The following is a 22932-nucleotide window of genomic DNA, read 5'->3' as shown; positions in this document are numbered from 1 at the left end:
AAATGAAAAAAAACGTTTTTGAAGTTTTTAAAAAAGTTTAAGAATATTAATTAACTTTTGAAAACTTAATGATATCTTTGAAACACTCTTGAAATTTAAAGGGTATTTTTTAAAATTATTTTGAAAATTCAAGAATATTTTTGAAACAAATATTATAAATTTTCATCCACGACTAAGTATACGAATATCTTAAAACATTTTTTTTTTTGAAAATTTAGGATATTTTTGAGAGAGAGTGAAAAGTTTAAGAACATTTTTATTAATTGAAAATTTTAAATATAAACATCAAAATAGTAATTTAATTTATTAGTTTAATAAAATTTGATATTAGACGTATGCAATTAGATTTAAAAAATAATTTTCTTAAAACTAGGAAATATTTTATTTAATTGTGATTGACATTTGATGAGGAGAAAAAAAAAAAAAAAAAAAAAAAAGAATGGATTGATAGATCCTTTAAATGGGCATGGAAAATAAAATATACTTCTAGCTCTTCATTAAATTTCCCTACCTTTCACTAATTTTTCAAGTCAAAACTAGGTACCTAACACATATTAAAACTCGTTTTCTCATTTATTATTATTACTATTCCATTCCGATGTACTCAAAGATAACGCATTTACGGAGTGTTACATTTCTACCTAAACACTATGATCGACCCGTAGCACCCCGATACCTTTTCTACAACTATATCAATCTTCATCTTTTGTCCTTGAATTGTATATTGTGTAATGACTTTTGTAGCCAAGCATCCTCGTACTTGTATATGGAGGATATTGACGTCTAATCTTTGTACTTGACACTCAATATCTCAATGAAAACGGAAAGAAACACAAATAATAACGTGATATATGCGTCTATATATAACATACGGGAGAAGTAATCTATGTTCATATGACATACAATATCTCAACTCATTGCTCGCCTTATTTCTCCATCACCATACCATTATTCTTTTATCTCTAACTAACACCAATTTGGACAATAGGAAGAAGAAATAAATGAAGAAGAAAGAAAGAAAAAGAAAAGATAGGAAGCAGGTTTGGAGTTCGTTTTAGAACCGGACCTCTACTTCAAACCCAAACCCCTAACTGAACCTTAGTTTTGAGACAAAAAACCTCGATAGATAAGATCAAACGAACATCGACTCAGAAAATTTAGTAACTTCAGCTTTAGCTAACAAGATAAATGAGTGTACTATTGGAACGTCTTCGGGTAAGGTTGGACAGTTGCATGATGTATGATTAACACGTATTATGTGGCTTATCTACATATGATTTATGTTGGAATTTATGTCATAAAGTTGTAATTAGTTATTTAATTTTTTATAATAATTTTAATTGTTTTATTTATAATTTAATATTATCTATGGTTTGAAAATTCTAAAATCTTGAGCAAGTTGAGATAGAAGAGGATTATGTTCAAGTAATAATCTAAAGGGTCTATAGTATATGGATAAGGTTGAGTGTTTTATGTTCGTAACAATATTGATACGACTATGTGAGATCCCACATCGGTTGGAGAGGGAAACGAAACATTCTTTACAAATCTCTAGGCACGTTTTAAAACTTTGAGGAGAAGCTTGGAAGGGAAAGCCCAAAGAGGACAATATCTGCTAGCGGTGGGCTTGGGCTGCTACTATCTCACTTTGTAATTGTTATTAATGATTTTATCTAAATCGGTTATATGGAAAAATGTGAGTAGGGTATCTGATAAATACCTATCTACCATGAAAGCAGGTAAAAAAAGGATTTGGTAAAAAAAGGGTTGGTTGACGCTTCCAACCAACCCTTTTCTTCATCCTTCTTAATGGTCTTTTAGAGTGAACCCAAGTTACTTTGGAGGTTTGTCTCCCCCTTCCATAAATTTGTTGGCTTGGAGCCTCTCCTCAACATTTGGGCATCATTGGCATGAGTCGTTAAGGGTCTAATGAACCAGACTGTCAACAAGTAATTTAACTACTTGTAGAATTTAACTAGCTCAAGTTCAGTCGTATGATGCACATTACTAAGTGTAAGTAGTTTCAAACGAAAATGACCACGGAAACTTGATAGACAAAAATATCTTATAGTCTATAATGGATATTAAAAGTGGTAGTGTCGAAAGAAAATTTCATTACTATGAAGTATGTAAATATGAAATTAAAGTATTGGTATGAAAAAAACTACTAAGAAGACACTGTAATGCAAGAAATTGATTAAATATTGATCTAGTGGATGGAAGGAACCAGGTCTGGAAGAAAGTGAAGAAAGTGAGAAGGTTGAAATTAAGGAGAGTTAAAGTATTTAAGGTTTTACAACCTTCGTGTTTATGCATAAACATTGATTTTAATGAAGCACATGAGCCACAAACCTACTATAGGAATTCTTTTGCTCATGAAATTTTAGGAGAAGGTACAATATGTCATGATAAAGTTATGTATGAAATTTGGTGACCATTAGATTACAATAAAGGGGCTAAACCAAGGGTATGTGTAAAATGACCAAAATATCCCTATAATTATGTACCATTGACTTATGACTAAAGTGACTTCTAAATGACATGAAGTTTGAAGAGAAGTTTTTTTTATCATAGTTCAAAAGAATTATACAAAGTTATAAGGCCATTGGAATATTTTGAGAATTTAAACCAAGAATTGGAGGGGTAAATGACCAACATACCCATGTAAGAATTCTAAAATGTTTTTAAGATTCTTAAGGACCCCAAGTGTTATGAAATTTTTTATGGGACTCATTTATGACCTTAAGGGTAAGTATGTGAGATCTCACGAGAGGATTAGAACATGTTTGAAGTATGAACTCTATGGAAAAGGACGAAACTATCCCTAAAGACCCTTGATAAGAAATGAAGGTTTATTATGTATACCAAATTAGAAAATGTGTACACGTTGAGTTCCATTGCATAAAATAATATCTATTATACTTGTGCAATCTCAATCTTAGAGGAGAGTTTTGTTAAGCCTCTCCTTAATGTTACAAAAAAATTGGAGTAACTGACCCTTCTATTGGAGATGTTTATGTATTACGATTCTATGAGAAAATATTCCGAGGAAGCTTTGAGGTTCTATAGACAAAGTGATCAATTGTTGGATATTTTAGCAACGTTTGGAGTGTGTGACTTGAAGGATAAAGTAATACATATAAACTAATCCAGTCATGATCGAGTTAAAGGAAAAAACAAGTCACCTTGAAAAAAAAAAAAAATAGAAAGGTTTGAATTAAGGCCGAATATTATATCAAAGTTATTCCAACATTAATATCAACACGAGATATTGATTTCAAAAAAACCTGAAAGTTGAATCTACTTACCATTCTTAAGAGCATGGACAAGACAATTTAGCAAGTTGAGGTAGACCGAGTCATGGACAAGACAATCTACTTGCCTTAGCATTTGTTCTGAGAGTGCAGTAGCTCTGGTCATTAAGAGGAAAGAATTGGCCCACGCGGTGATATATTGAACATCAAGAGCTTTCAAAAGTTAAGGAAATTACTAGCCTTAGCCGTAGTATAAAGATGTGCTGGGTGATATATGAAGGTTAGTAAAGTGTAATGATGTTATGAAGGGATAACTAATTAGAATTCTAAGGCAACTCAAAAAGTAAGCATCGTACCTCATATCTACGAAATAAACATGAGATTGTTTGCCTCGTCCTTAATTTGGATGTCTTGACTCACGTCATAGATTACGGGTCCTTACAACTAGACGATGACCCAAGTTATGAGAAAAGACCAAGAAGAATTTTAGCCAAAAAAGTGGAGGTCTTGTGTACGAGGAAAATGATTTTTACAAAACCATCCAACGAAAGAAACTATGTGAAAATAGAAGGAAGATATGAGGGAGAAAGACCCCGAATTTCAAGATGACACGTTCGAGGACAAAAGTTTCGATGTGTATAATAACCTAAAAATTTAAAGAAAAAAAAAAAAAAAAAGGAAAAAAAGGGGAGGGAAGTGTTCCACATAAAAGGGACCTCCGGGGGACAAAACTGAGAAATTGGGGTTGGCCTCCTATAAAAGGGAGGTCCCTCACTTCATTTTATGATCTCAACTGAACTGTTCGAAAACAGTGAGAGAATACATTTTCTGATGGCTCTAGGCACGTATTTTGGTTGATCCTACTTAAGCTTGATATGCTCGGACCATTTTCTACTAGTTTCAACTCTTCGATCTTCGAAAGTGTTTAAGGTTAGTATGACTACCTTTAGCTAGTTTAAATTTTTGGAGTAAGTTAAAAGTATTTATGCAAAATTAGCCTTAGCTAGTTTAAATTATTAGGAGTAGGTCTAAATTATTTTATGCAAAACTAGGTGAGCCAATTTCCATGGTAGAATTCTAATTTATGATGTTGAACTCCTTAGGCAGAATTAAATTTCAGAGAGCAGCGTTAAGCTAGCATCAAGGAGTCATAGTAGTTTCGGTCTACGCCAACCAAGTAAGTGACCCTATTGTCGGTTTGCTTATAATTGTATGCTAAATGATGACATGTACCCGTGGCTTCACACGTGTCATATGCTCGTATATGCAAATGGTTATGAAATGATGTGTATATGATATGATATGTGAATCTTATGATGTATGTGACAATATGATATGTTAAGATATGATATGTTTGAAGGTATGCTTGAGTTATGTTATGTAACTGTTATGATATATGATATGATATGACATATGTGCATGATTTTGATGGTTAGTTTGAAGGCATGATAAGTTTATGATATGACATATGTGAAACATGAATGATATATGATATGATTGATTTGAAAATGAAAAATTGATATAATGTACAACCTCGATATACGCATGGAAAGCTATCATAAAAATTTTATGATTCGAAGGAAGATGCTAGCGTGGTTGTAATAACAATAACGAAAAAGGAAAAATGTTAGAACAACGATCATTATGTTTTACCATAATGCTGCTATGATATATGATATGATTGATTTGAAAATGAAAAATTGATATAATGTACAACCCCGATATACGCATGAAAAGCTATCATAAAAATTTTATGATTCGAAGGAAGACGCTAGCGTGGTTGTAATAACAATAACGAAAAAGGAAAAATGTTAGGACGTACGCTACGACGCTATCGGGGAATACCCCTTCTTCTTTTATGATAGTATGGACACGTACGCTATGAGGCAGGAAAACAATCATTATGTTTTACCATAATGTTGCCATGATGGTCGCTATTCCTAACAGGTGTCTAGCATCAACAACTACTAGAGAATGCTCACTCAACCAGTGTGCGAACCTACTGGTGGGTCCATACTCGCACGTGTAGACCGTGTGTGGAAAATTAAGTACACATCCAATTGCCCGGTTACGATAGCCGTTGTAGGAAAATAGATTGATATGATAAATCTCACTCATGATTTGTATGTGCTTACGTTAACCCGAATATTTCTTAAAATACTCAAGCCATGTGGTACTTCTATTTCAAGTAAAGACAAGGTCTCCTTGTACCGTTTAGGACAAAATTGCAATTCGAGACCATAATACATGTATAAGGTAGTTACATTTATTTTCTTAGACTTTGGATAAGATATGACGTTTTTAATTTAAATGTTTATTTATTTCATTTAGTATTGTGTCGTTTTAAAGATGTTTTCGAACACGTAAGTTCATAGCAGTGTTTTAAGATTAGATTTATGTTTTATGACGGTAGTGACTCTAGGTTAGTAGAAATCTAGGGTTGTTACAGTTTGAGTATTTAAAAGTGTAAGACACGACTTTGGGGCTTGATTCGATGATGTAAAAAAAACGGGCAATTTTTCACAAACTAAAACAAATAGAATTTAAAACATAAAATATAACATATTTACATTATTTCAAAATATAGTTCATACATAAATAGTTAAAACACAAAATAAGAAAGGGAAACAAAATATTTAAAAATGAAAGGGGTTGTGGAAGACGGGTGAAGCTTGTCTATGACACTTGCTTCAGAGTCTGCTCCCGACCTCGAATAGCTCCTTATTTATCTGAAAAATATTGAAAATATGGAGTGAGTACAAAGACTCAGTAACTAGCCTACTTGTAAGCTCTTAATCGTGTCCTTGATATACTAGGGTACCACACTCCTTATCTTGTTTTGGTTCTGCACGGCCTATTTTGGTTCTACGAGTACGAGCCTGAGGACCTTGGTTCTTGGTTTCTGAGGTCTCAACCTTGTTATGATCTAGGGGCCTTAGTAATAAGGTTTGTCATTCTTGGTTATTTTTTATGTTCTTGCTTTATTCTACCCGACACTCCCCTTAGGATTTATGGTACTATTCATGAACCTCTAACAATCTATGTCCAAGGCTTCATACGTTCCAAGCGACACAGTCTTAACCTATATCCAAGTCTTCATGTATTCCAAGCAACGTAGTCTGAACCCACATCTAGGGTTTCATGTGTTCCTTGCGATACGATCTGAAAACCTATGTCCAAGTCTGAACCTATGTCCAAAGCTTCATGCGTTCCAAGCAACGTAGTCTGGACCCACATCTAGGACTTCATGTGTTCCCTGCGATACAGTCTGAAAGCCTATACCCAAGGCTTCATGCATTCAAAGCAACATAGTCTGAATACCTACATTCAAGGCTTCCTACGTTCCAAGCAGCGTAGTCTAAAAACCTACATCTAAGACTTCTTACATTCCAAGAAATGTAGTATGATCCTGCATACAAGGCTTCATGTATTCCTTATGATACGACTTGAATACCTATGTCCAAGACTTCATACGTTCCAAGCAGCATAGTCTGAATTCCTACGCACGTTCTTGGGATTAATTCTTTTTGTGGTCTTCTACCAAAGAAATCCTTGGATGTGTAGAATCAGAATGGGATGGGCCTCACTGGGTGAATTCTCTTGTAGCCTCAAATTGGATTTTAAGATTTTCCTTGAACTTCTTCAATGGCGGACATGATTGGAGGAATGAGTTTGAGACGTTTTCAACGCTTCCTTTCTTCACCAAGCTCGTGGGTAATATTGTTTAGAAGGTGTAGGAACAAGTTTGAAGATCGAATTTGAAAGAAACTCAAGAGTAGGAAACCAAAAACATCAAAGGTTATAACTTGCAATTGGGAGCTCGACTTACCTTGATTCTTGTTCCAAATGAAAGCCCATATTCCAGCTTTATAGATGTTGGGTTTTATGTCCTAAAACTCATAGTTTGTAAACAAAGATATATTCTATTTTCAATAAAGTTATTATTGATGTTTATTCAGTAATAAATTGTTATTGAATAAAGTGAACTTTACGATCATTAATCTAAATCCAATAAACTAAGAACACTCTGGCTATAGTATGATTACTTGAACTATATGTAGAGACATAAGAGTGGATCAAGTTCAAGTATATAGTCAAAATGATCTATAGTATAAGGATAAGGCTGAGTACCTTATTCTGGGGACACTATGGATGCGGCCCACTTTTGTATATGATATAAACAATGTGATCACTAAATTGTGCATGTGGAGACATGTGAGTGGGGGCGTCCTATGCAATGAGTATTGCATAAGATCGGACCATGAAGAAAACCACTCTCACTTTATAAAGTCGTTTACTGTTGAGACTGATTTTCTTTTCATTCGATAACCTAGGTAACTCGGTTTTAATCCTGAGCTAACCATGAACTCCTGTTTATTCGGAATTATCCTTAGATTTGCATGGGTGAGAGTGGCTCTAGTTCGCCGACTCAACAGGCCTCCCATTTCAGGGGTAAGACTGGGTGAATGGCTGGGGACATGGGGTGCAAGACGGAATTCACTCCTACCCACTTTTAGGGATAGAAGAAAGGTAGTTCCCTTAAGCACTGACTCCATGTCTTGAACAAGGGGCCCCACCCTCTCATTGGCCTGAGAGGGATTCGGTTTACTGGTTGGACCACAAACCAATTGTTCATTAGAGGATCAGTGAGACATAAGGAACAAGAAATAACTTCAGGGGTAAAACGGTAAATTGACCCAGCTCTAGTTACGAACAACCTGTGAAGGATCGACTTACTAATCATGGTTATATCAGATGGACAGAAATATATCTATAGTGAGGGGAGTGCAACTACTAGGCTATAGTGGAGTGTCCTAGTAGTTAACGAATGTTGGTTAACCAGGTTAATGAGTTTAATCGGTTAATCTTGGATCGTTGGAGCCCATGATCTATAGGTCCATTAGGTCCCTCTGCTAGCTCATATCGGACTAAACCATAGAACAGTGTGACGAGTGAGTTCGAAGTGTTCGAATTCAAATTAGGGAATATGCGTTACATATATACGATATATTTAACCGCAATTTTGTTTTATTTACGAATTAAACGAAAAGAGAGAATCTGAGATATTTAAATAAGATTTAAATATCTTAAATCAATTATGTGTCGGAATTGATTGGGATTGACATTTGAATTAATATTAAATATTAATTAAATAGTTTAATTAATCATTTAATGTTACTTTAATTTGAAATTCATTATTCAAATTAATTGTTGAATTAAAATGAAGAAAGTCAAAATGTTGACTTTCATCTAATGGAAAAATCCATGTTAGTGGAATTTTGAGGTGTCAAAATTTGGTTTAACCAAACTTGCATGTTTGCCAAATAAACCCCACAAGTTTGAGTGGAATTTTGAGTGTCAAAATTTGGTTAACTCAAACATGCATGCTTGCCACATAATCCCAAACATTTGAGTGGAATTTTAAGTGTCAAAATTTGGTGATCTCAAGTTTGCATGAACATGCAAACTTGACTCTTTAAATAGAGTGATCATGATACTTGGAAGGGATTCTTCTTCATCTTGATGAAAAAACCTTGAAACAAACACTCTCTTTCACATATACAAAATCCCTCCCAAGTTTAGTCACTCACCGGATTCCACAATCCCGTTCTAAGGCCGGAGGATAGTGGAGAAGACACTAGTGGTGGTTCGAAACCGGTTCGTGAGGCAAAAGGAGTTTGAACTACAAAAGGTTAGTATTTAAACCCATTAAGTTTTAATACTTATGAACATGCTAGTTATTTACAATAATTGATGTTCTAAAAGTGCCTAAGATCCAAATTGCTTCCGCATGTGTTATATTAACACCAACAATAGAAGGAGCTTAAACTAACATTGAAACCTCTAGAATTGTCTTGATTTAGAGTTTATATTTTTTTAATCAGAAATACCCTCTCCAATTAGTGAGGAACTGACCTCTAATTTGAATTGTGGCTGTTGAATGTGATGAGGTGTATCTCCTCTAGAACATACTCACATTTGGTGAAGATCCAATAGTTAAAAATAAAGATACAGACGATTTTGTGACGTCTACTCATTGTAGCAGATTAGATTAGAATTTTCTAATATGTGGTATTTTCGTTATTTCAACAAAGTTCAAGAGTATTTTTGGTAATTTTCTATTTTTTTTAATATTTTATTGTTTTATTGAAAAATCCAAACTTTTCTAAAAACTTTTGCCTTTTTTTGGGTTATTTTTTCCTTCTTCACCAGAACTTTCTCTTAGATAAGTTTCTTGAAAAAAAAAAAAAAAAAAAAAAATGATATTTTCATTATTTATGCTTCTTTTTTCCTTTCCAATTGAAATGACTCGATTAAGAAACTGGTCCTTATTTGAATGTCTTAATTCCTTTTCTTAGATTCTCTCGACCTTACTTGGACAGCTTAATCTTATTTGAGTTACTTTGATCCCTACTTTGGGGATTACAAAAAGTACTAAAAAAAATAGCCCCACTTTCAAGGATAGGAAATTAAATTATATGCAATTATGGTTCAAGTTTGAGACATGATTGAATAGGTAATACATCTCTACACACGATCCAGGCATGCACGCACGCACCCACCAAACGGCCCATATATGTACTATTGGGCCTAGCTATGGGCTAATGCATGCTCACATTGCCAGAAGCCATAGAGGGAAAGGAGAGAGTATCATATCATGGTGTATGCATCTGTACTAAGCTTACTATAGAAATGTACCAATACTCGTTACATACAACATGCATGAGGTCTGATAGTTTAAAATCATGGTACATAGTTATGATAGAAATCATACTTCCATTTCTTTCATGACATAACGTTCCTATGAGACATGCATACATATACTCAATGTATCTATCATGGTTAACATACATTCCTCATCAATGTTTGATAGACATAATATAAACATGCTATCATAACATACCGGGCGTGACATGCCAGAAGTCATGCATCATATAACATTCATGTTATAAAGTAACATAATCATGACATCATATCATACCTAACACACCATAACATCATAAAAATATGATATGTAAAGGGGCCACATGAGACATGTTATTCATATACCACATAAGTCATCCAACCAAGTTTGTGGGTGTTCTGATAGTAAAACCATTTACTTGGTTGGCCTAAGTCGAAGTTGCTAATGTTTTGAGTTGATGTTCGATTGATCCTGCCGGTCAAGATTTGGTTCCAAAACTAAGGTTCAGTTAATGTGTAATCACAAAATTCAACCATGACAAGCTTCAACTTCCTTTCTTCATTAAAATTGTTGCAATCGAAAACATGCTCAATTTTGCTCTCATATTGCAAATACTCTTCTCGATCAGACCTCCCATAAAAATTCTGAATTTTAAGCTTTACTCCACGGACTGCTTCCTCTCTCATATTTGTACTCCCTTTCAATTCTTCCTAGTGCTAAAATTTCTCTGTCTCTTATTTGCCTCTTCCTCTCCCTCAACAGACATCTCTCCCTCCTCTAGGGCTATGCCCCAACTAATAAGATTACATTATCATCTTCTTCATTTTCAACTCCTTCTTTCAAGATAACTCCACTTTCTTGAAAATTACCAAAACCTATTTTAATTTGCTCCATCCAGTCTGTCAAGGTATTAATAACTTGATTCAAACGTAATCCCCAACTTATGCTTCTCTCCACTTAGCTTCATTATCTCCCCTCCAGTCCCTCGTCTTGATTCATGATTGTACAAAAAGTAGTTAAATATGATTAGGACCTCACACACTCAACTCATTGATTTTACACTCAGGAACACTCGTGTTTATTACACACAAAGGTAGGCTATTGAGAAAATGACTAAATTATGATCAAGGTAGGCTAATACATGGATAAAGTAATTATTATAATAGCGAGTTATTCAAGACAATCAAGATAAGGTAATTATGAAACAACAACAAAATAAAATGAATTTAAAAAAAGAAAGTTCCTTGTAATTTAAAAAATAATCTAACTTTTCTTTTTATTGTATTCTGGCAAGTTCAAAAGTTATCTTCGAGTTTGAATTAGGAAAGAAAATATCAAATACAACGGTTACAGATTTAGACGGTTTAAGCAAAATGTGAATTGAAGTTTATTGATCTTCAAATAAACGTGCAAATAGTCTAATAAATGATAGGATAATTTATAAACACAATACTAAGAATCAAAATTCTAGATGTTTTTTTTTTAAGATCTAAGTATGATCTTTAAGAAGAAAATGAGAACAAAGTCAAAAGATTAAGAAGGGTGGAAATGACAAGAAGGAAATAAATGGACGCACTTGAAGAACTGTAAACTCGGTCTCGATTCTTTTCTTTCCTCTCCTTTCATTCCCCTCCTCTCCTGCAGCCAAAGTGATAGTGGCTGTAGCATCCGATGGTAATGTGTGTGTGGAAGAGGGTAAGCTTTCTATGTGGATGGGACATATCAACACCTTTTGCATCTTTCTTTGACTTTTAAAGAAAATATCGAGAAATAATATTGATTGTGTTGGGACCTGAGGACCAGGATGGCCGAAGATCAAAACCAAAATGTGCCCGGGGTTTGATCATTGAAGCTAGGGCAATAACTCAGAAGGAATTTGAGCGCTGATGTAGCTAACAACCACCTTCATAGTCAGCGACGGACTGGGTACAAGTCCCTTGGAAGGGGGCGCCAGAGAGGATAAGAGCCTCGTTGTGCTCGGACCCCGTCGCACTACGAGGCGCTGTCAACAAGTCGAGTTGTTTGGGAATGCAGCCCCAATCGAGCGGTAAATTCTGTCCAAGGCTAAATATGGGTGAGAGACCGATAGCAAGTAGAAGTAAAGATGAACAATGATACGACTAAAAGATAAAAATATACCCTTCAAATGTATACCCTTCAAATGTTCATTAAAAAAAAATATGACCATTTTGACCCGGAACTTCCCACCCTCACAATTATGAAATTAAAATAATAAATAAAATTTCCAAATAAAAATATTTATAGCAATCCCACCCTCCAGTTCAACCATGTAAATATTCACAAGTTCCAAATAATCATTCCTAGATCGAATCAGCTTATAACACATGAAATAGAGATTGAATCGAGTCTATCCAATTTTGTAGATGAAGAATGAACGCCGTCAAATGTTCTTGATTTTGGATCATGTAATAGATTGAGTTGAAATATTTGGAACACCATAATCATTTATCACAAGAAGAAGACGACGAAGAAATTATGGTGAAGTAAGTAGGCGGAAATCTAATTTATGATAACTAGGTTTGTGGATGGATGGTTGAAGAAAGTGATGTTTTCCCCTAGGTTATTAATGATTTACCAATTTTTGTTTTGACATTTTTGAATTCAAATTTTCTCAAGTTTTATTATAAATGTTTCAGTCTAAATTACATATTTGTGTTAATATGATAGAGAACAATAAAGAAGCATTAAATATTTGTTGACTGAAAATTTTGGAAACAACTATTTATCTTTTTATCTGCCATTATTATTTTAAACTAGAATTTGGCCAAGCCTAATAGAATAGTGTTCTTCATTGTCAATTCCGCCTCCTTAATCCAACCTGCAACCATGGTGTTTTCTCGTAAATGGTCCAATGGAAACCGTCCACGGCTGCTTCGAATTGCCATTTTTCTTTGAAGTTTGAGTTCTAAAAGCCGATAACAGAAGCAGAACAAAAACTGAACTGACGCATCTCGCGCTTGTGTAGATCTAAAGCAGGCGCCAAGGCAGCGTGCAGTGCGAGCTTGTTTTCTTCCTTCAACTTCCATCTTCTCTTTTCAGGGAAGTTGCTGCATGCTCTATTTCCATTTGTTTACTCCGCTTTTAGTCGTCAAATCATGACTCTGAAATGGTGCTTACCCTCACTGTCGCTTCACCAGCTTACGAGAACGCCAATGGCCGCGAAATGTGAAGGCCTTGGCCTTGGAGGAGTTTTATCCGATGGAAACTCTGGAGCATTCCCCTCGTTTCTTCCTAAAGAAGTCGGTAAAATCAAAGATCCATTTGCCAGAACCATGGCTCTCAAAATCGAGAGACTACCGGTAAAATGATTTTTTCTCTATCCTTTTCTTGTGTTTTCTTGGACGAAATCAATGGTGCATTGATCTCGCAACGATGACTTTGCTTCTTCTGTTTCTGATTCTGTTTCTTTTTTGTTTTGGGTAGTTTTGTTTTTGTCTGCCTTTTAATCGAGTGGTTTGAACATGAAACTTGTAGTATCTGCCTTTTTAAACTGCGTGCTTATTTCCGGTCGATTTTTGACAAGGAAGGCCAGCTGTAAGAATCGTTTGCAATGAAAATTTTACTGCTTAGAAACTGGACTCCAAAGCAATTCGCCGTTGTACAGTTGGGATTCCATCACGAGAGATTTTGGATATGGGTATTCTCTAGCTTGTGACTGGTTGCTTTCCCAATCCTCTGTGTCATTTCTCTTGTTCATTGAAGATCGTTCGCCTCGAGTATATTGTTCTTTAGAGCAACTGTGATAAGAAACTTCCCTTGCATTACAAAGAATGCAAACAAGCAATATAACGCAAATTTATGTTTTGAAATCCTCAAATGGTTAAGGATCTTAGCTCCGTCTCATTGTCGGAGCTGATCAGTTCATCTACAATGGTATTCAAGTTTGTTGTTTGTCTTTAGCTACAGGATGGCACGTCTATTGTTTTATTGATATACAGAGTTGTATTTTTAGATATCATTCATCTGAATCTCTCATGTAGTACTCAATAACGACTTTTCTTACGCAATTGATTTTCTCCAATTTCACCTTGCGCTTCAATTCCTGCCTCTTCTGTCTTCAAGGTTACTACCAAGCCCAAGCCTGCACAATGATTCTTTATACTAGTTCTTTTTTGCAGATGACATTATCTGAAACTCGCATTATGAGCAGCTGCGTTAAACCAGTAATAAGAAGTGAGAAGAATCCGGTGGTTCTACTCCATTGCTTTGACAGGTATATTATGGAAGTAACGAGATCTTTTTAATTTTTTTTTAATATGTACTCTTTCCATTTAACATGATATGTGCCGTTTATTTTTGTCCATGCACAGTTCTTGTTTGGAATGGAGTTATGCATTTCCTCTGCTTGAAGAGGCTGGTTTAGAAACGTGGGCTGTCGATGTTCTTGGATGGGGCTTTTCTGACTTGGGTGGGTTCATTTAAGAGTTATTATTCATTTGGTTATATTTTCTTCTGGCTACTAGTATTTTATAAACTGTAAAAAGGTTTCTCACACATATGTTTCCTGATTTTACTTATGCATACTAGATAGTCTTCCACCATGTAACGTCCAAACAAAGCGTTCTCATCTTTACCAGGTAAATCACTTTACCCTTTTACCTTCGTTTGTTTTAGAAAGATTATTGGTTATTCAATGTCTCCATTTATCCATGTTCTTTACGTCTTAAAAGTGCTTATAATTTGAGAATTAAAATTCTCTGTGTTGTTGTAATGGTTTGAATTTCGACACAGTTGTTTTAGGCTGTAATTGAATTTTAAATTGGGTTTTAGTTTTGGAAGACCCACATCAAGAGGCCAATGGTGTTAGTTGGACCAAGCCTTGGAGCAGCGGTTGCAGTTGATTTTGCAGTTAATCATCCGGAAGCTGTAAGTGTAAACTTTATATCTAGCTTAAGAGTAATTCAATGATCTTGACGATTTGTGCATGAAGAATGTGAGTAACCAAATGAGGCCTACAATCAGATTTAGGGCCTTCTCACACAAATTTCCTAAACAAATGCTTGTGTGCATTGTCAGCCATTTCGTACCTATTTTCTTATATTTATATCAGATGGAGATTTATAGTTGGAAACTGGTTTATTAACATCATCCCTCATGATGCTTTCTAATTCATCCTGATAATATATACTTGCCAAATCACAATTAATAGTTTATGTGAAACATAGTCTTTAAACTTACAGAAATGATGGTCCTTGGAGCCTTAAAATTCTTGATCCTGAATCATCCTTCAGGCTACTAATATATTGTTGATTTGTAATGTTCCTTACGCTTCTTAACTATTTCTTTGTGAGCTTTTAGTTGTGAATTTTTTTTCATGATTCTGTTTCACAGGTGGAAAAGCTGGTCTTGATCAATGCTTGTGTGTATAGTAAATGCACCAGGCACCCTACAAAGCTGCCGAAAGTGGTGGCATATGCTGGGGTAGGCCTCCATGGCACACAACTTAGTACATGCCAGTAATTAATATTCCATTTCTTTTCTCGTACACTTCATCAATGTACAAATTACAATTTAACTATTTTAAACGACTTTTGGAAGATGATAAATTGGCGGAGTCAACTTTTTAGCCTTATGCTCTTCAAGTACTTAAGTTTCCAACTCTTCAATTGTGTCATGAAAAAATATTGTCGGAATTTATGTAACATAGTAAAATACATATGCAGATTTGAATTTCCTTAATCTTCAATTTTTTCTTTTTCGTTAATGGGTTAAGGGTGGGGTAGATCAAAATGCTTGTTTGGGAAGGATGGTAGAGCCTAAAGCTTGTATAGCACTGACAGTTTTTTTTTTTTTTTCCCTAACGAATTGTCAGGTTTCACTGTTAAAAAGTATCCCATTGCGCCTCGTTGCAAATAAGTTAACATTCAATGGACTTTCACTTGCTCGAAATCTAGAATGGACGAATGTAAGTTTCTCTTGATGTCCTTTCTGTAAAAGGTTGCTTTTGAATATGTCATTAAATAAGGCATATAACCTATCAATCTCATCTCAGACACTTTGATGCTGATGGATGGCTTCTTTCTTTTTCCTGCCCTTGTTTTTCTCAAATCTTTTCGTTTACCACGTGAATCATGAAGACCTTTTTTGTAATCTTAAGTCACCTTTGACGAGTGTGAAATATGATCCATCAATTACTTTTTGACAGTAACAAAATGTATGTCATAAATATGAAAGTAAGATATTTCTGTTTAGTTGCTGATTTCATATCTTGTTTAGTGGGTGCGTGATGACGTGACAATCTACTTATAATGTTATTATACGGATTAGGTTGGCCGTTTGCACTGCCTATTGCCTTGGTGGGAAGATGCAACGGTTAATTTTATGAACAGCGGAGGATATAATGTCATTTCCCAGATTAAACAGGTATATCCATAAATACCCATTATGATGCTGCAGTTTTAACTCCTTCTTGGATCTCTGTCATTAAATTGAGTTCCTTTTGCTGAAATTTTCTGGGAAAGTTAACTCAAGTTTTCCATCAGTATTTCCAACGACTCTGTTAAATAAAAGCCATGCCTTATTTAGTTAGGTTTGTAAAACATCTGAATTCACGCGAATGGAATGGAGGAGCGTGATTATAGGAGCCATTGTTTTTGGCAATTTGGGCGAAGTCTTCGTCCACTTCTTCTATTTTTGTATAATTAGTTTTTCTATTTTTGTAATTAGATTTGTTATTTAAACCGTTCAACTGAAGTAAAATAAATCATCGAGTCTTCAGCAATATCAGCAAATCTCTCACTCTCTCTCCTTTTACTTCCGCTAATTTTTACTTCGAAGAAACCTTCGGCCAATTTTTCGTCGACACTGTCTTCCGATTTGCCAGAGTCAACAGACTCAATGGAAAGTAAATCTCAAGCTTACATTTGAACTTGTATTTTTCCTTTTTCCTTTTTCCTTTCAAACTATTGTTACTTTCAGGTACAATCTAAAAATGTTTACTGACCCGATCACAGTGGTTTTGGGGTTCTTTAGGTTGAAATAAAAAAGCATGGTTACAAACTAAAGAATTTTTCAAATAATATCAATTGTTGTAGTTCAAATGAATAGTTTCTGGCCTTGCTGTAAGTTAACCATCTACATTGTTCTCTGTACTTGAATCAATAGGTCAAGCACAGAGCACTTATCATTGCGGGCGAAGATGACAGAATTATTCGCTATAAAGATGCAGTGGTGAGTTTCGTTTTTAATCAAAAGAATCCATGTCTTCTGTTAAATTGCTTAGTTTTGCCATTTGTGATGTTAATGTATCTTTCCTCCATGCTTTTGATTGGGACTCCCTCGATCCTCAACCGTATGTGTTCATTGTTTGAACTGTTTTTTTTTTTCCAACCAAATGTGCATATTTCTTGTGAGAGAAAAGAGTTTGATAGTGATTTTGTTTGGTTTTTTTTGATTTTGCAGAGATTGCATTGTGAGCTACCAAATGCAATAATGCGAATAATAACAGATAGTGGCCATCTGCCCCATGTCGACAATCCTGCTTCTGTTTCAAAGCTTATTACAGATTTTGTGTTACATGATTCCTGCTAGGAATTCTTCACACATGTAAAAATATCCTTCTATAAGGATATATATATAATATATATATCTACCTCTCTCTCTCTCTCTCTATATATATATATTATGCTAAAAGTTCAATGATGAGAAATAAGTTAATATACTATTTTGGTTCTTGAATTTTGAGTGGTTTTGAAGTAACATTTAATTTCTCTGTGTGATTGGTAGCCACTTTAATGTTGGAGAAAACTGGAGACAAAGGATCCCTTCTAAGCACACTAGTTCTGCTCACAAGTTCCTTACCATTAATAGAGGAGAAGAGAATAGATATATGATACAAAATAGATCTTATTCTATCGTTGATCAATACGAATCGGAGTTTTAAGAATGGGAATGAGAAGGAGTCCTCGACCCGCAACAAATAGAGGAGGCTTTATTCAATCACATAGTTTGGGTTCCTAGAATATGACATCCTTGGGGCTTTCTATTTGATTGTATTGAACGGTCCAATGAATTGGAATTTTCCTATTGGGCCAGGTTATTTCGGGGCAAGTGGATCTTTATTATGAAGAAAATGAGCTTCAAGAAAATGAGCTTCAAGAAAATGAGCTTCAAGAGAATGAGCTTCAAGAGAATGAGCTTCAAGAGAATGATTCGGAGTTCTTACATAGTGGAATCGTGCATTACCACAAGATATATCTTTCAACAAACAAGACTTTTTTTAAATAAGCCAATTCATTTGGAACAGATCATTTTATAAGTTAATAAAATTTGTTTTGCCATCGGGGAATCCTGTGAAGGATCCAAGTAATCTTGTTAAGAAACTTATTTAAGATGCTAAAGAAACAACATTAGAAGTTAGTATGTAATGATTCCCCTAGCCTAACATTTCACTTTCTAGATCTCGCTTTTCTTTCTTGCTATTAGTAACTAAACACTCATATCTTTTGGCGGAATGTAAGAGTCGAGCCTTGACGAGAATTAAATATCCAAATTTTCTTTAAAGTTTTAACTTTTGAAATTTTATTGAGAGCTTAAGGTTGAATTTCAAGATGATGTAAGGGAGAAAAATAAAGATACTTAAAAAGAAAAATATAATAAAAAATAGTAAATTATTTAAAAAAAAAATGGTGAAAGTGAATCTTGGAGAGTATTTGGGTCATTTGGGTCATTTTGGCCTCCAACTTAGATATGATAAAATAATTTGAAGATTAGTGGGGGAAGAGAAGAAAAATAAGAAAGATGAGAAGAGGGTTTTAAGAGAGAAAAAAGTAAGGGTCGAACTTGGGAACTTGCTCCGTTCCAGCCACAAGGAGTTGTTTTATGGCCACGGGTTTCTTCATGAAACTTGCTTACAAGGTTGAGGAAATTCAATATGGACATTTGAATCGTCCAAATCCATAAAAAAAAAAAAAAAAAAAAAAATGAGGAAGATCGAGAAGTAAGAGCTTCTACCTTACATTCTTGGTTTTTTTTTTTTTTTTCTTTTCAGAAGTGCGAGATTCCTGTAGAATTAGGTTATAAAATTTTAATATGATGTTTTTTTTTTTTGGAGGATTTTGCACGAACTTCCATAAAGAAATCCGAAGGTAATTGGACTGGAAGGTGAAGTTCCGGTGAACCTCAATAATAGTAAGTTTTCTATTAGTGAAGGAACCGAGTTGAGAGTTGAATCGAGTTACGTAGAAAAAGATACAAAAATTAGAAGAAATTAGAAAAAAATGAGAAATTTTGCTTAAATCTAGGAATGTGACAAGTTATGAGCGTGACATGTGTCAACCATTAAAGGAGTAAACATGTGATGCCATCAACGTTAATATAGAGAAAACGTGGGAAGCGCTTCAACAAAGATTCGAACCTTGGAATGCATGCTCGGAGGCACCAATTCGGAGGCATAACATATCGCAACAATGGGCCGGTAAAACAACCCTAATGCTCAGCCCAACTTTTGTTGAAACAAAAATCCTTAAATCAAACAAATTAATACCTCCTCCCAACTTTTGTTGAAACAAAAATCCTTAAATCAAACAAATTAATACCTCCTCGTACAAAATTTGGATTAACCAATAGATACTAAAAAGATTTGGAACCTTGTTCTAAATTGAGTCACTCCACAATCGAACTTGATCAAGACTTGATTGAAACTTAGAAATGACAAAGAGGATGCACTCCACAATCGAACTTGATCAAGACTTGATTGAAACTTAGAAATGACAAAGAGGATGCTCGGATTTCTAAGGTGAAAATTTCAAATTGAGAAATCAATTTCATTCATGATAAACTGATTTTTTACATAATAATTTGTTGGTATTTATAGTTCAAAAGAAGTTAGTGGAGTCAATTTGATTATTACAAACTTTATGAAATTAAAAAATAATAAATAAAGTTTTCTAATCACTCATGTAATGATGCTTGCAACTTCATCCACTACTTCAACCGTGCAAATATTCACTTATGAAGCTCCAAATGATCCTTCCTCAATCGAATCAGCTTGTAACACATGAAATGATGGTTGAACCAAACCTATCCAATTTTGTAGATAGAGAATGAATGGTTGTTGAATCTTCTTGGCCTTGGGATCGTGTAATAGGTCCAGTTAGAACATTTGGAACACCGTGAATCTTCTTCGTCTTGAATTGTATAATAGGTTGTTCAATCCGGAGTCCTTCGATTTTCTCGTCTCCAATATCGCGATTTCGCCAAATCCGCTGTGTATCCCCTCATTTCCAACGGCTTCCATCGCCTCACAACTACCGTCATTGTCTTTTGTGCCGCCGCGTTTTTTCGCTTTCAGATCTTCATTTTGAGCCATCAAGATAAGACCTTCGTTTGTTGCGTCATCCAAGACTAGGTTGATTGTTTCTTCCACTTTTTATTGGCTCGATAATCTTTTGCAAAATGTCACACTCTGCCACAGTTATAACATTTTCCGGAGTTACAATCATTCCCATAGTACCATATTTGTGACATTTGTAGCACTGTATGTTGGAGTAAATTGATCGGCCGCCTCTTCCTCGACTGCGTCCTTTTCCACGCCAATTTGCTTGGTTCGAGTGTCCCTTCTCCTTATAGTATCCTTCATGACTGGACAACTGCCATCGTTTCCACGACTTCCACGACCAAAACCTCTGCCTTGAAAAGTTTGAGAATAGAGTGCCTTTTCATCTTTGATTGACGCCTTGGTCTGAAGTGCTTGATCGAGTGTTTTCTTCTTCTTCTTACGTTGCTCGTGTTCCTCGAGAGAATCGGCTAGCTCGTCGACCGTGAACGTCGCTAGGTCCTTTGACTCTTTTATCTCGCATACAACATTCTCAAAAATGTTGGTTAATGATCTCAAGATCTTCTCCACAATTCGCGTCTCGGCTAACATTTCTCCGTTTCGGTTGAGTTGGTTTACCACAGTCTGTACACGCGTGATGTAGTTAGATACACTTTCCGAATGCTTCACCTTCATGCTCTCCAACTCGCCACGAAGAGTTTGGAGACACACTTGCTTGACTCGGTCGGTTCCTTTGAACACTTTTCCTAAAGTGTCCCACGCTTCTTTGGAAGTAGTTGCTCTAGCAATCTTCTCAAAGCCCGACTCGTCAACGGCTCAGAACAACATGTCTAATGCCGCCTTATCCTTTGATCGCACCTCTTTTAACACCTTGTTTTGTGCTGCTGTATAATCCGTGGTATCTTTTTTGTTCTTTGAACCCTTCTTCAACCACCTCCCATGCATCTTGAGAGCCGAGAAGAGGTTTCATTTGAATGCTCCAATTCTCGTAGTTTGTCTTCGTTAGTTGCGGTAGCAACATATGACCCGTCAAATACGCCAATGACTCTGATACCAATTTCTTAAAGAAATCTCACAAATTTGTGAAATAAATCTCAAACACACTGACGATAGAAGGAGACAAATAACACTCTGTTTATCTGAAAAAACCTTCTTCTATTATTTCCCTGTTTCTTTTCTTTTTTTCTCTGCTCTGTCTTTACAATAGAAAAGCAACGTCTTTTCTAAATCTAATTATAGCTATGAGAATGGCACTCATAAACCGCCACTATAAAGGCTCCTGCCCTTTTCTTTCACCACTACATTTTCAATTTAAAATCTACTAACAAATGAACTAAAAATGACATTTAATGTTTATTCAATATGCAAACCACTCCTCCTCAGTGAGGAGAAGACGACCCTGCTTGCCGATAGTTGAAGTGACATTCTTCTTCCTTTGCTCGATGATGCGCAATCTTCCAATTACCTCTTCCACCGTAGGTCGTTCATGTGAAGCAATGTCTTGATCGAAATCGTGACTTGCTCGAGGTGATTTGGGGCGACCTGCAACATCTTCTTCATGATCTCCGTCTTGCTGATGCTCCCACTGAGAATGGTGATGTTGTTGGTGAGCCCCGTGATCCGCATGGAAAAATCATGAAAGATTCTCCGTGCTTAAAGCAGATCTCCGAGAACTCCTTCTGTAGCTGCTTGATGTTGGACTCTCTGCAGTCGCTGCACACCAATTCAGTGGGATTTGACACTTGCTCCCAGGCCAATTGCGTGGTGCGCTGGTGGAGAGAGATGTCAGCATCTCTGGAGGTACAACCTGTAGTATGGCAGCGAACGCTAGCCGATCCTCCTAGTACTCGATCGTGTTGGATGATGAAAGTCCCACATCGGATAATTTAGGGAATGATCATGGATTTATAAACAAAGAATACTCTCTCCATTGGTATGAGGCCTTTGGGGAAGTCCAAAGCAAAGCCATGAGAGTTTATGCTCAAAGTGGACAATATCATACCATTGTGGAGAGTCGTGATTCCTAACATGGTATCAGAGCCATGCCCTAAACTTAGTCGTGCCAATAGATTGGTATATCCTCAAATGTTGAACAAAGGACTCCGAAAAAAAAAAAAGGAGTCAAGCCTCCTCGAAGGCACAAAGGCAGTAAAAAATGACTAAGACTCCAAAGGAGTCGAGCCTCGATTAAGGGGAGGCATGCTTTGTTCGAGGGGAGGTGTTGGATGATGAAAGTCCCACATCGGCTAATTTAGGGAAGATCATGGGTTTATAAATAAAGAATACTCTCTCCATTGGTATGAGGCCTTTGGGGAAGTCCAAAGCAAAGCCATGAGAGCTTATGCTCAAAGTGGACAATATCATGGTATGAGGCCTTTGGGGTGAGGCATGGATGGACAAATGACTTTGCAGTGTGACCAGAAAAAGAAAGAAAAAAAAAAAAAAAATGAAGAGACAGAGGAAGAGGAAGTAGGAAGAAAAGAGGTGGAAACTGAACCATGAGGCTATAGGTCTCAATAAGGGAGGGTTGTCTGCCTCTATTATTTATAGCCAAGCCCCAAGGAGTTGTTTTCGACCATGGTTCGTTCATGAAAAGTGGTTGGGGGATGGATGTTATCTAGTATGAACTCTTAATTTTACACGAATTAGCAACTACTTGTAAAGTTTTAGAAAATTTAGAGCTCCTAACACAAACA

General features: G+C 35.6%; 1 protein-coding gene across 3 annotated transcripts; it reads left to right on the top strand.

Moving 5' to 3' along the window:
- Positions 1-12707: 12707 nt before the first annotated feature.
- LOC111778290 (alpha/beta hydrolase domain-containing protein VTE7) lies at positions 12708-17637 on the top strand. 3 transcript variants are annotated; one of them, XM_087121988.1, is made up of 11 exons: positions 13127-13259; positions 13488-13597; positions 14079-14173; positions 14271-14368; positions 14488-14537; positions 14731-14826; positions 15292-15381; positions 15773-15865; positions 16228-16323; positions 17065-17130; positions 17362-17637. In XM_087121988.1, the coding sequence occupies exons 2-11, from the start codon at positions 13511-13513 to the stop codon at positions 17488-17490; spliced, it is 900 nt and encodes a 299-aa protein (XP_086978114.1). In that variant the 5' UTR covers positions 13127-13259; positions 13488-13510; the 3' UTR covers positions 17491-17637. The 3 variants fall into 3 exon arrangements, with proteins under 3 accessions (XP_023513780.2, XP_086978113.1, XP_086978114.1); XM_023658012.2 differs by lacking the exon at positions 13488-13597 and having other exon boundaries at positions 12708-13259; XM_087121987.1 differs by lacking the exon at positions 13488-13597 and having other exon boundaries at positions 12708-13259; positions 14066-14173.
- Positions 17638-22932: the final 5295 nt, after the last annotated feature.

This window comes from Cucurbita pepo, chromosome 3 (assembly GCF_057944985.1).
Source record: "Cucurbita pepo subsp. pepo isolate OVF chromosome 3, ASM5794498v1, whole genome shotgun sequence".
Taxonomy (NCBI): domain Eukaryota; kingdom Viridiplantae; phylum Streptophyta; class Magnoliopsida; order Cucurbitales; family Cucurbitaceae; genus Cucurbita; species Cucurbita pepo.
This window is presented reverse-complemented; position numbering and strand designations above follow the sequence as displayed.